The sequence below is a fragment of the Anopheles ziemanni genome, chromosome 2 (assembly GCF_943734765.1).
Source record: "Anopheles ziemanni chromosome 2, idAnoZiCoDA_A2_x.2, whole genome shotgun sequence".
Taxonomy (NCBI): domain Eukaryota; kingdom Metazoa; phylum Arthropoda; class Insecta; order Diptera; family Culicidae; genus Anopheles; species Anopheles ziemanni.
The window spans coordinates 27,030,354-27,044,765 of NC_080705.1; the positions used below are offsets into that span (position 1 = coordinate 27,030,354).

The 14,412-nt window shown below is 41.4% G+C and overlaps 1 protein-coding gene across 1 annotated transcript; it reads right to left on the minus strand.

Moving 5' to 3' along the window:
* Positions 1–2,275: 2,275 nt before the first annotated feature.
* Positions 2,276–3,794, minus strand: LOC131289855 (RISC-loading complex subunit tarbp2-like). Its single transcript, XM_058319195.1, has 5 exons — positions 3,553–3,794; positions 3,335–3,455; positions 2,937–3,255; positions 2,600–2,743; positions 2,276–2,528 (listed from the first exon to the last, which is right to left on the minus strand). Exons 1-5 carry the CDS (start codon positions 3,707–3,709, stop codon positions 2,280–2,282), a joined length of 990 nt encoding a protein of 329 aa, XP_058175178.1. The 5' UTR covers positions 3,710–3,794; the 3' UTR covers positions 2,276–2,279.
* Between the last annotated feature and the right edge of the window lie 10,618 nt (positions 3,795–14,412).

The window sequence follows — 14,412 nt, forward strand, 5'->3', positions numbered from 1 at the left end:
TGATACAACCTCTATACTTTGCACTAAATTAATGCCCATTTCCCTACAAGCCTGGGACCGTTGCCTGCTAGTTACGTTAATTAAAGGATGTGAGTTTTGTTTCCGCCGTTTGCTGTTACTAAACGAGTAGGACTGTTGTCCCACTAATGACTGCGCATGTTTTTGTTTGTTTTTGATTTTGAATGAAGTAACGAGTTCTAACATTTCCAAACGATTGGGCCGATTGGATTGCAAAGCATGATTACAACAAATGATACTCTATCGGAAAACATCGTGCACACCACAAAGGTACTTCTACATGAAGGGCGAACAGAAGTTCCGGAATGACGAAATCGTCGGTTTAATATGCAAAAAAAATTTAAGTTTTATGATTCGATTAGTGATGAGAATAGCAACTCTTTTTAGAGATTGTTTTTCAAACTTTCACACTTATTTCGCCAGATTTTGCGCAATTCATGTAGGAGCAGCTTTTGAAAACAAAAAAAAAATGAAAATTTTAATGCATTTGAGAGGGATTATTCTCGATCTATCAGAGTTAGTAGTGGCACGACACGTATCCTGAATCAAACCGCATTTTTGGCAAGACATGCATTAAATTTCCTTTGCAGAAGAAACCTCGACGGTGGGAAATATGCAATTGCGTCCTGGTCCATTTCACGAATAATGTTGATTCAGATTGCCGGTGTTAGTGATTTTCATAGCGTCCACATAGTTCCTAACGACTGATACCCATTGTTTATGTCCGGTTTGATAAAACGGTTCCAATAATTATGCTTATTCGTTAATTAAAAGCACACACACAACAAAACGTAATAGTAGTCCTAAATTATCTATCGTGTGATGTAGAATTAACCCACTTTTAGTGGAGTGACGGAATTAGATGAGTGCTCTCCATGCTTCTTCTTCTTCTTCTTCACTGGAAAATAAAATCCACTAGTTCCATGCAAAGTATAGCTTGTATGATACGATGACATTCCAGCAGGAATGCTGACGGCGAAGTGAGTCGCTCGAAACCAAACTGGCCCACATTCTACCAACCCGACGAAGACCGCTGTGGTGGTCCCAATGCCGAGTATTAGTTTTGCGTGGCGAGGACGTTGAGATGTACACACATTTTTGCTTCCTCACGTTTGATCAAATGATCAATCTCACATTTGTCGTTAGTTCGGTTTGTTTGTATGTAAACATTGGCCTCATTTCTTTTTTTAGCATTTTGCTTTTCCAATAACTGATTGGTTTGGTTCTGCTCAATATGATTCTATCCACATAAATAACCGGTACAACAAGACAGCGATTGAGTAATTTTTTAAGTTTCCTGATAGCACTATCGTTCCCGATGCATTAATACGTAGCTTCATTTCATACACTTTTCATTATGGTTGTCACTTCCAATTGGTGTGGAAAATTCTATCAGATTGATTTAATACAAGGTTATTTATGTATTCAGAATATATATTAATATATTTATACAGTTACGCAATAAAGTATTCGAGCAAGTCTTTTATGATACATTTGAAAAATAAAACACCTGTATGAAGAGTTTATTGCGCATGAACTGTAAGTATGTTTGTTCAATTTCAATGCTACTTTAAATAGTAACCATTATGATCGTCCCATTTGTTTAATTCAAATCAAAATTTCTATGTAAAAGGTAGAAAATATATAGATAAATTTGAGAAAATAGAAAATGAGTTAGTTGAAATAAAATTATTCAACGTGAAATAAAGACTAGAGCCATACCTCATATTTTCGAGCAAAGTAACTACAATTCAAAGGTTAGAACTGTTAGAAAGCAAGCACAAAAAAACTGTCATTATGTGAGATATGGCTGGTCCTATCATTATCATTATTTTAAATTCCGTTGTGAAATTGGTTCAAAAATGGTGAAGAAAAATGTGTGCCTTACAAAAGAGCATTATATCATCCACACCACGTGAGGTGAATATGCCAGTTATTCTCTTGATGGTCATTTACGCACTTACTTGAACGATATGGGACGTGCGCTGTGTGAGGCAGGGTTTTCGCATACGTTCCAAGAATACCGCGGTAGGCGCATGTGAACGATAAGCCCAAGGTTTCCCCCCGCTTTTTTGTTCTGCTTTCCCCTGCTAGCTAACCATTTTTAGAGCGCCCCCAAATTTTACAACACTGTGTTGCGTCTTGGGCTTAAAATGTACCCATATCTGTTGAGAAAGAAAAGAAAATAAGGAATAGGGCAGTGTTAACACCAACCTGTGATTACACTAACCAGTAAGATTTGTTTCCCTACCATTGTGTACCTAAGATCGCGTCATAATTTTCAGATACTCCAGTGAGTTGCGTGCGGCATGCATTTGCGCGTCCAAGATAGTTTTGCCCGTACCGTGGCAGACGGCAACCGGCAGGGTGGACAGCTGTAACAGACACTGGTACATGCCACTATGCGTCTTCTCATCGATATCCACGTAAGTTACCTCGAAGCGTTGCTCGTTAGCGATCTCGTCCAGCAGGGCTTTGAAATTGATACTCCTATCGCTCAGGCTAGTTTGCTACAGAAGGGAACGAAAACGTAAGCCAAAGCGATATGTACGGATGCGGGGCAAAACACTGGGGTGCGCACCTTTAGTTTAGTCAACGTTTCGCCACTGCGAGACTTGAGCGCTTTGTGGAAGTGGGAAACCTTTTGGCTATGGGCGGTCGTGAGGCTCGGTATGCCGGCATCTTTTAGGCCGGCAAAGCGTCCACCAATTCCTGTGGGGCGTAGCTAGAGTACAGAAGAAAACCACACCAGAAATTATAGAAACGGATGTCGCCGTGAACCGGAAGCTTTTAGGGCCGCTGCCTTTGTTTTCCGCCAGTATTCTAGGTACGCCACACCGGGGAGGAAGCGTAATACCGCCAAAAGGAAAACCTTCCTGGGTAGGGCGAAACGCTAGCTAGCCGTGCACCATGCTTACCTCTTCGTTGCCATCGTCGTCGAGCAGCTGCATTGTTTGACTCGGTTCTAGCGGCTGATCCTGCAGGCGCTGCCACATCTTCTGTGCCGCCTGACGTTTGGCGATCTTTTTACTCTTACCCTCACCGACCTCATGGTATTTTAACACGACGCATGCTATCGTGAACTGGCGCTCGTGCGGCAGACCTTCCTCCATTTCCATCTCGTACAATGGCGGGGGCCAGCGGCGTGCCATACACATCTCCTGGAGCCAACCGATCGGATTGCCCGATGGCTCCTCTTCTCCGCCGGGTGTGTTAGTGTTATGATTGGTAAGGTTCCTTCGAAAGAGTTAAGATTTTGAATGTGGTAATCACGTGGGGAGTTGAACACACTGAACACTATAACAAAATTACATACTCTTGCGTAACGCTTATATGTCCCCCGGCCAAATCGTGGAAGTTCGATCCAGCCAGCTTATCGATCAGCGCCCGGGCAGCCGCATGTTTAGCCTCCTTTTTAGATTTTCCAGTACCCATAGCTTTCACCAGGACGGGAGGGATAGCAGAAAACGAAAACAAAGAAAATGTCCATCAATACCAAACCACAGTACGTTTCTGCAACAGCGTCTAATGTACCATCCTTGTCCTGATACGAAACACGATAACGGAACGTGGGTTCGTGTACGGCTCCCTCCACCTGGATCAAGTCATACTGCGGTGTGATGCCGCGGCGACTCAGCAGCTCCTGCAACACCGATATCGGCGTTTTCATATTGTTTGTTGTCAGCTCCATCTTTAAAGCTTCCTCGAGCGGGACCGAAAGTCCCGTAGCAAGGGCTATCTTTTTACTGCGACCCTTTTTCACACCGGCTGTTGGTGGTGGCCGGCTTATTGGTGGTTCCGTAAGTTGCTGCGGCAAGTGTTGATTATGATCGATAAGTGAATTCATATTCATCATTAATGTCTGCAAGAGGAAAAAAGGGTATTAGACATGGACTGCACTGGAGGAACCGGTCCAGCGTCCGAGGATGGTTTTCTTCTAATGGCTATCATGTTCCGGTTATTTCCATATGCAACTTTATTTATAATAGTGATTTATTCTGTGCGAATTTTAACTCTTCGATTTCCTTCTTCCTCGCCGCAATCTAAGTATCTCGCTATTTATAGATCTAACGGCAGAAGTAATATTTGATCTGGAAGTGGGGTACACCGGGCACCGAAATCTTGCAGCTGCCACTAGGAAATCTATCCCGAGCACACGCAGGACCCTAACATTCACGTCGAGACGATGTGCAACAACATTGAAACACCTGTTCGCTTGAAAAATTACCTCAATTTCAAACCACAGAACGGTGTAAAATGTAGCGCCAATCAAAATAAAGTCACAAAATAATACTTTACAATTTTACTTTTTAGAATCGTATGTGAAAAATCGAGCGAACGCAACGCGAGCTTCACAAAGTTCCGGCCGTCAAAGATCTGTCATGGTATTTTTTTTCCTGTGCCTAGTGATTGTTTTATTAGAATTGGCAGTGAAAAACATATGCTGGATTTTGTAAATAGTTCCAGTTCGGCGTCGCATCAGAGCGGATGGTTAGCAGTGCTCAAGTTTCCTGAAAGGGTTAGCGGAAAAGTAAGGTTACGGCACGACCGCGTGGTCACCCCGAGCTGGAGCTCAGGTCAGAAAAATCCTAGCTGCCGCACATCTCGTTCTGTTTGAGTCAATCAAGCGGACCACGAGTTCTTGTGTCCTGACAACGGAAGGAATTATCCCTCCCGTGGCCGGCGGGTGGACATATGGCTATTATTAGCCGGTCCTAAAGGACGAGCCCCTTCATAGGAGTTCGGACAGAGTCGGTACGCCTCTGATTACGAGTAAGGGAACAAACGTTCGACTTAGCGTAGGAGGATATACCCCGACTCGCATAGCGAAAGAAGAAGAAGAAGAAGGATTTTGTAAATGTAGAACACAGAGTTTATTTTGTTTTTCTAATTGATATAAAATATTTATCATTTCGGTTGTATGTTATGTTTGTCATATGTTTTGTGTACCATTAGAAAGTGCGCCATGTGCATGTTTTATTATCATTAAGAAAATCAGCAACCATTAGGCAGCAAATACGATGTAAACAAAAGTCTGTCATCGACACTGCTCTCCACACTTTTGTGTAGCAGTTTCTCATTACCTCCTCGACCGTGCGATAGGAACAGCGTTTGCTAAATGCGAATTACGTTGAGGCGAAGTTGAGTGGGCATTTGGCTGTGGGATCGGGATATATATAACGGACCCTACAAGTAAAGAGGCACTGGAATATACATTCAGCTTAAGTAATAACTCGAACATAAGCTCGGTAGAGCTTAACCTGTGGTCACAGCTTTGCGCAACCGCATGCGGTTGCGTTTTTGATCTGTCAAACGAGCACAGCTTTTTGCCAAAAATAATACTTTAACACGTTGCGTACCGCGTCACCCAAATATGGGTGACAGCAGTTTTAGTACAACAAAGTTTTTGACCCATAAATAAATGAAAATGCAACATACAAAGTATTATAATATTTTATATAAATTTTTTGGGAGGCTAAGTTTTTGCTTGGCCTTCGAAAACAATCGGTTTAACAAATATTATTAACAAATTGTAATTTGAAAAATTGTACTAAAAATTGTGCTAAAACGCTTGGTACGCAACGTGTTAATGATTGAATATACCACTTATATGAGCATACAATCTCATTAAAGTCTACTAGGAACAATATTTACTGTTGACATATAAAAACGCAAGAGTCTGCGGCAAGAATCAAACTCGTTTGATTTTTTAGTACAGAAACCGCAAGGTCTTGCGTCTGCGGTGACAGCCCATGACAGCTCCTATCTCTCCCATGGGAAAAAACGCAACCGCATGCGGTTGCGCAAAGCTGTGACCAGGGTTTTACTGCGATCAAAAAGGCGTTAGAAATTGCTACACAAAAAAAGTTAAAAATCCCTGTGATCTATACGGATAGTAGGGTAGCGTGTGATATCATAAAGAATGCTAGTCAAGAAGACTATATAGATGAAATAGTCAGTATTATAATAGATTACATCATATACCTAGAAGCCTCCTTGCAATGGATCCCTAGCCATGTGGGGATTCCAGGAAATGAGAAGGCGCCCAGGTGACAAAATTGACAGTTATTTTTGAAAAATGCAGTGAAATTGACCTAAATCCCATCGATGCTTGAATGTATGGGTGCGGAATTTCGTATCGCCGTGTACAGACACGGACTGATGAATGTTTTCTTCTTGTACCTGTTTCTAAAATGGCTGTGCATCAGTCAGCTGTCATTTGTGTTTTCATTCCACATCGCGACTTTGTTTCTTTCGGACTGGTTCAACGTTAATAAAAGTTTATCAACTTTATTAAGCGAAATGTCTACGCAGGACAACAGGAAAAGTGGTAAAATATACAGAAGGCGCATTAAACAGCAAGCTGAAGTAGATTTTGATCAACTTGAAGACGAGCAGGACGTTTGCCCAGGGCCGAGCCGGATTGTTATGATGCCGGCTGTCGAAGTTGGTAAGTCAAATGATGTTTTCTTAATTTAATTCTGCCGTGTTTCTGCGATTTGATTTGATTTTGGATTTGATTGATTGAGGAGAAACTATGTATTGTGAAGAATGATCAGTGAGCTCTAAGCTCGATGCATGTGTAATGTTTCGAAACCATTTTGCATATCGATAAATCGCGTATGTTCCGTGAAGTGTTGACTTTGTGCTTCATGAGCTCTTCATATTCGGTTCGTGTAATATATGCGAACGCAGTGGTAATGTGGTAATCAATGCGTTGTGATGGATTATTATAGTCGAATGTGTATTTACGTCTAGTAGAAATATGCCCACGCTCAAAACCATTAATTTATGTTTTGTTTTACTTTTAGAATCAAGCACCAGAAGCGATGAAGGAATGCACGACTTGGGCACAGAATCGGACTATGGAAATGTTCATGCCGCAGAAGAAGGGGTTGAGCGCGAATATCAGAATGCTCATGACTGCAGCAATCACGAGGACGTGAATGATTCAGGGCTATTCCGAGATCCGTTTCGAAACGGTCTCGAACGCGAGCGTTCGTCTCGAATCGAGATTTTTTCGGTATTCTAACATTCGAATCGAGTCGACAAAGTCGACATAGCTGTTCGGCAGTTGTCAAACTCAAATGGTCAACACAGATTTTGGCGTTGAATGTGGAAAAATCGTTTGTTATTAGTAGGGTTTCGTGATAAAATCTATGTAAAATGATATTATCTTCTTTTTAATGGTACGCATGTATCAATCACCGCTCCAAAAATAATAATAACAATCAAATCAAATTATCGAACATCACCAAAGGTTTATTCAATCAATTGAGCGGTAACCCTTTATACACTTTTGCATACACCTTGATAAATCTCGAATTCGAATTTGGTAATGCCGAATATCGAATCTCGAACGTAAATCTCGAACGTTCGGATCTCGGAATAGCTCTTATTGTTTACGAGACTGGGCAGTCGATCACGAGGAATCCCGTGCATCGGTTAATGAAATATTAGCCATCTTTCGCATAAGAACGGATTATGAGCTGCCCAAAGATGCGCGGACACTGATGAAAACCTCCACCAGCATTGGACAAGAAATTGAAGCGGTTGCTGGTGGAGAATATTGGTACAAAGGCATAGAGAAGGTTCTACGCAGCTATTACCGGTGAGTGTTTTGATTATCATTATTTTTGATTGAATTTCGTTGTAATTTGTAACATACCTTTTCTTTGCTATTTAAGATCAGCGACACCCGAAACGGATCGTATTTCGGTGCAGGTGTCGGTCGACGGACTTCCATTACATAAAAGTTCCTCAACACAGGTTTGGCCGATATTAATGAAGATAGAACAAATACCAGAGGCTCCGATTATGATGATAGCTATGTTTTGTGGATCATCTAAACCGAATGACCTGGAACCCTTCTTAAGGCCGTTTGTTGTTGAAGCGAATGAGCTGAGCCAACGAGGCATTCAGTTTGGAGATAAGAATGTCCACTTCAATATTCGGGCAATCATCGCCGATTCACCAGCTCGGGCGTTTTTAAAAGGTAAGTAAGTCAGCACAACTTAAAGGGTAGTATATAGATGTTTTAATTTGTTTGATTTCCTATACATAGCTGTAACCAGCTTCAACGGACTCCATGGCTGCTTGAAGTGCACGTGTGTTGGACAGTATTCAAAACAACACAGGAAAGTAATTTTTGATTTTGTTGGAGCTAACCCCCGGACAGACTCTAGTTTTAGATCCAGAGAATGTCCAGAGCATCATCAACGCTGGCGATCGCCACTTGAAGATCTCGTGAACTTTGATATTGTTGAAGATGTTGTAGTCGGAGATCGTCTACATTTGATAGATTTGGGCGTAACTCGTAAGATTCTGCGAGGTTTTTTGGACGGGAAATTTAAAAATCTTCCCCGTTGGTCTTTTCAAGCCCAAAAACAAGCTTCTATAACTTTACGTAAAATGAAGCTCCCGTTTGAGGTGCATCGTAGAATGCGTGGATTCAAAGATTTGAAAGATTGGAAAGGTACGGAATACCGATCTTTTCTTCATTACGCTAGTCTTGTAATCCTGAAAGACTTAGTGAGTGAAACGACTTTTGATCACTTTTTGTTGTATTTTTGTGGTGTTACGATTTTGTCATCTTCTTACCATTACAAATATTGGCCTAAAGCTGGCGAGTTTCTGGAAAAATTTGTGATCGAGTTTGGGTCAATTTATGGCCGTGAACATTTAACGAGCAATGTCCGACGAATGAGCGACCTCTCGATGATTTTTCATCATATTGTTTTGAAAATCATCTGCAAAAAATTAAGCGTTGGGTGAGATCGGGATTCAGATGTGCAGTACAGGTTGCTGCTCGATCAGAAGAAAAGGCCAACCGGGATGTTGCTGGCAGGAGTAGTGTACAGCGGTATCCCAAATTAACCATAAATCGTGCTGGCATATACGTGAATGCGCACTTTTTACTTCGACCAACATTTAGAGACCAATGGTTTTTGTCAAAACAAAATGCCGTAATCAAATTCAGGAAAGTGCTACGAAATTCTCCTTACACTATTTTTGGTACACAGTTCCACTTTGCAATAGAAATGTTTAATTTTGAGCTAGACTCGAGACTAGAAGATGACTCTGATTTGCTATTTTCATCTACAAACTTACTTATTTACGAAGTTAATGAGGCAATACCAACAAAGGAAGTACAAATATCAGTAACACACATTAGATGTAAGTTAGTTGCAGTTTATTCGCCGTCCCAACCTGGAACAACATTGTTATTTCCCCTCCTACATACTTTACAACCAAACTAACGAATATTAACAATAGACAGTCATGTAAATTTCTCAATATGTAACGTCAATAATAGCATTTATCACGGAAAATAGGAACATTTATTATTGCATTGCACTTGGGTAACACAGATTGTCGTTTATAATTATTAAAATATATCTATTGTTTCTTAACTCTACGGTTATGGTTTGCCTTGCATGTACTTTTCCGCTGCCCTGTATAGTTTTTAAAGCTACTGTTAGCATTTTTTAACTTGCATTTTATAAACTTCTCTACATCTATATCGTTAACTATAAATTTATCATTTGCACCTACATGTCGAAACAGTTTTAATACATTTATATAGCTGTTGAAAGCAATCTTCTTATGATCTTTTCTACCACCCATCCAGCTACATTCGACTAGAAAGCCCCTGTCGAACAACAAACGCAAAGCGTCGTTCATTCGATTTTTAGCATCACAACAAACTATTTTTATATTTAAATGTTGACTTATTCTGTTAAACTTTTCTTCTTCACAGAGTTGTCTGTCGAATTCGTCTAATTGTTCTAGAGTCCTAATCGTTGGCAGGACGATCGCAGAACTTTCGTCCCGTGATGTGCAACACCTATGGTCAGCGAGGTAATCCGTTTGAGATCGAAGGTTGCCAAGAGTATTTTCTAGTTTGGTTAATTTTTTTAGCACCGTTTGCTGGAATTCCTTACATCCATGTTGTCCACAGTTTGCGCTCGACGATACTTCGGACGATGTCGCAACGGGTTTAAGCGTCAATTGGACGGGCTGTGTGGATGGTGGACGAACAACGATGAATGATGATGGTGCAGCAGGCTTCAACAACAATGGCTGGGTGTTGGAAGGTGATGAAACTGCAGCGTTTACTTTCCCGAGGATGTTATTTCTGGAGGCTGGTTGTAGAGGCTGTGTTTTTTGAAGCGGGACAGGACGTACTAGCCGGGATGATGCTGGTAAACCAAGCTTGGCTATTATTTCCGATGATTGTGTCGACGAGGAAACAGGTGTGATCTGGGGCAACGGGGCAGGACGTACTAGCCGGCATGATGCAGGTAGACTCAAGTTTGCAATTAGATCTGATGATTGCGTCGCCGAGGAATGGAATACTGTTGGAGACGGCGATCTGATCATCGGAAGGTACTGAGCAGCCTGAGCCTGTGAAACAGGACCAGGTCTTCTCTGTGGTAGCGACACAGGAAGTACAAGACGAGCAGCACGATTTGGTGCAGGTCCACTGGTGATGTTTGGTGGTGCAGCGATTGCGGTGATGTCGGATTCCAGCTCGTCGGGGTAGATTATTCTGTAAACAAAGTAAGTTAAACGTTAACATCTTATTTTTGTATATGTTTACTTAACTATATTTACCTTTTCGTCTTATTTTTTTCCATACTACGAATTGCGAGAACACGGTACACGAAAAGAAAATATTCCAGAGCAACTGTACTAGTCGTTGAATAAAACGGATATGAACCTTCGAATATATATTTTGTTTTGATTTGATGGCTGTCAGTCCCGGAGTTGGGATGGAAGGGTTCAATTTATAATGGAAAGGATCGGATCAGGGCGCCCACGCTGGGTTCATTTTTCACGCACACACTTGCAATTTTGGTTTAATACACTGTTTTCAGGGCCAATTCGTCGGCATCAAGCTGCTCTTTGTTGGTAGTAGGCAGTCAATTGCACGCGCACGGTTTTTGTTTGGTTTCGTTAGAAAGCACTTTGGGTTTGTTAAGTTTAACTTTGCCATTATCGGTAACAACATTGACGCGACAACAACGCGACATTTTCTCGTCGCGTCAATGTTGCTACCGATAATGGCAAAGTTAAACTTAATAAGCCCAAACTGGTTCCTAACGATGCCAAACAAAAACCTTGCGCGTGCAATTCACTGCCTACTACCAACAAAGAGCAGCTTGATGCCGACGAATTGGCCCTGAAAACAGTGTAATACTGCTATTAATCTTCTATGCAGCCCCTTTCTAAGCCTGGCGAAAATTATCTAAATCGTGTTTTCTGTCACTTGGGCGGACGTACTCGCTAAAGAAGGGACGTCGGCGAATAATAATATACACAATGAGCTCAGACTACAGGATGTAATAGGGATATTTAATAACAAAATGTGGGACGAGACTAATTTATGGTACACGCAAATGAGCCAGACGAAAGGAAAAAAGTTTTACGACCTTCAAAACAAAATGGAAAAAAGAATGTGGCACCATGATCTCAACCTAACGACCAAAGAAATAAGAATGATCAACAGACTAGCAGCAGGACATGAGCATAGTAAGGTAAGGTGGGGCAGGACGCGCCCCTTAAGCGAAAAACATTATTTTCTTCTATTCCTTTCATTAAAAAGTCTCTAATTTTCAAAGTTAGATAAATAAACATCTTTTTTATGTACGAAAAATGTCAAACACTATATCAAACTAATCAATTTCATATTAAATAAGATTTTCGAAGGGCCTTTCAGTTTTTGCTCCGCTGACAATAGTGGGGCAAGATGGCCCAGCCGGTGGGGCAGGACGCGCCACTACGTAAACATGGGGCAAGATGGCCTAAAACAGACAGGAGATGGACCAAGGTTGCTTGTTGAAAGGTTAGTCTATGCAGAGGCACTAGTAAACAGTCCGATACTGAGCCCATGTAACCCACATTGGATTGAATTTTGTGGTGTACCATTCAAAAGACAGTTTGGGTATAAATTCGTTGCTGAATTCCGAACAATTATTGAATATTTTCACGGATCTGTTTTTGGCCTTTTATACAACCGCCTTAGTACAACCTTTACAATTACATCAACCTTGCAGGTAGCACTTCTCACCGCGTGACTACATTAAGCGTACCATACCAAAAACCTGGTACGGTCTAGTGACAGCTTACCAGTGACGATGGTGCGATAGAAAGAGAGAAAAATCGGTTTTTACCACCTGGGCCGCACCATTTTTTGGTATGGTACGCTTAATGTAGTCACGCGGTCACAGAGTCAAAATTTGACGTTTTGTAATCTAGATGATCTGTGGTTTGAAAACACAGTTGAATATCATAAAAAATTAACACAAATTTCGGTAAAAGAGTAAATGAGGCCCCGGCCGCCATGTTTTCGATCGTGGCTACACCTCTTGTGGACGTTTAAACTGAATGTATGCAATTGGTGATACATTAATTCGTTAAATTCAACCTACGAGTATTTGAACCGTAGTGTGTACCGTTAGTTTCGGCTACGCAATCAACCTAGGGGTGCGGTATGAGGGGGGCCCACGGGCCCCCCTTATTTCTCAAAACTATAACAAACTCTCTTTTTCGGTAGACCTAGCGCAGTCCGCTCGCTTCGCTCGCTGCGGGCGCGCCGCCGTTTCCAAATCATTTTTTCGGCTAAACTCATTGTTTCATGCTGTCCACCATGTGTGGTATAGTTTACTTACTAGTAACATGTGAAAGTATATTAACCCGCAATCAACCTAAACTGGGTGATTAGTTTAAACCGTTATGTTCTTTTAAGCGAACCGTTAGCGTTCAAAAATTCGAAACGAATGCATGTGTCGCGCTTTGCATAGCTTCAGGCGCTTAATGTGAACCAGCAGGAAGAGGAGAATCTAGCCCGGGGCCTCATTTACTCTTTTACCCAAATTTCATATGAAGAACTAAAAACAATTCGTTTCTTATGAAACTCACATGGCATGTTTAATATTAGACTTATTTAAATCAACAATGCGTTGATAATGGAGGCACCGTGCGACTTGCTCTTGTTTTAATGGTGCGTCCTGCCCCATTGTTTACATTCGGAATGCTAGGGCGTCTTGCCCCACCTAGGCCGGCGCATCTTGCCCCACTCTGAGGATCGTCCGTTTTATGTAATTTATTCAAAATTTTGAGAATTTTTAAACAGTTTCTCTTCGGTATTCGTTAAATACCATTATCAGGTAGTAAAAGAAGGCCTCGGTGTTTAAAAAATATTATATCAAAGCATGCCATACCTTACGTAAAAGTGACAAAATATTAGATCATTTAGAGTCAATTTGGTATTTTCTCGTTTTCTTTTTGAAATGGTTATTTCGTGCAGTGAAATTTACATAGTCTGTAGTAGATACGTTGATGAACATATTCTATTACTTAAATTATTTTTAAATGGCTTAATTCAGCGAAAAACAGGCCGGCGCATCTTGCCCCACCGGCGCGTCTTGCCCCACCTTCCCCTATATTGAGTTTTGCGCGATTTGCAAGTTAGGCAGCGCTCTGCGAACAGCCCAACAAACCAGACAAACACGACACTGTTCGAAGGGTGCTCTGTGAAGAACTGTCACTCATCCAAGCAGCAAGGTAGCAGAATACACAAGGTATAACAGTTTCACAGTGGGATACAGCCCTGCACGACAAAATCAAACTGTTTTGTTCTGTGTCGTGTTTGTCTGACATGTTCGATGCAGGTTGACAGAGCACCTCCATATGATTGCATGGGTTTGATCGTTTTTTTTTTGTCGTGTTTGTCGTGTTTGTCTTGTTCGATAGCTGACAGAGCGCTGCCTTATATAGCAAGAGTGCACCTCTGTAATACTTACCAGGAGTAAAACGTGTGGAATAAAAGGAACCAAAGTTTGTTTCTTTTTTTTATATATTTAATCCAATCATAATGATACAACCTCTATACTTTGCACTAAATTAATGCCCATTTCCCAACAAGCCTGGGACCGTTGCCTGCTAGTTACGTTAATTAAAGGATGTGAGTTTTTGTGAGGACTGTCGCCCCACTAATGACTGCGCATGTTTTTGTTTGCTTTTGATTTTGAATGAAGTAACGAGTTCTAACATTTCCAAACGATTGGGCCGATCTGTTTGCAAAGCATGATTACAACAAATGTTACTATTGCAGCGCTCTGTCAGCTATCGAACAAGACAAACACGACAAACACGACAAAAAAAAAACGATCAAACCCATGCAATCATATGGAGGTGCTCTGTCAACCTGCATCGAACATGTCAGACAAACACGACACTGTTCATCTCCACATAGCGAACTCATAGGAAACTCTGGTGAAACTCCTGTCAAAGTTGTATGGAGTTTCGAGTTTCCCGAGTGCGCTAAGTGGACACGCATTTGTTTCGGTCTTCTTCGATTCTTCTTAATGCGTCAGTTATTAAACGTCA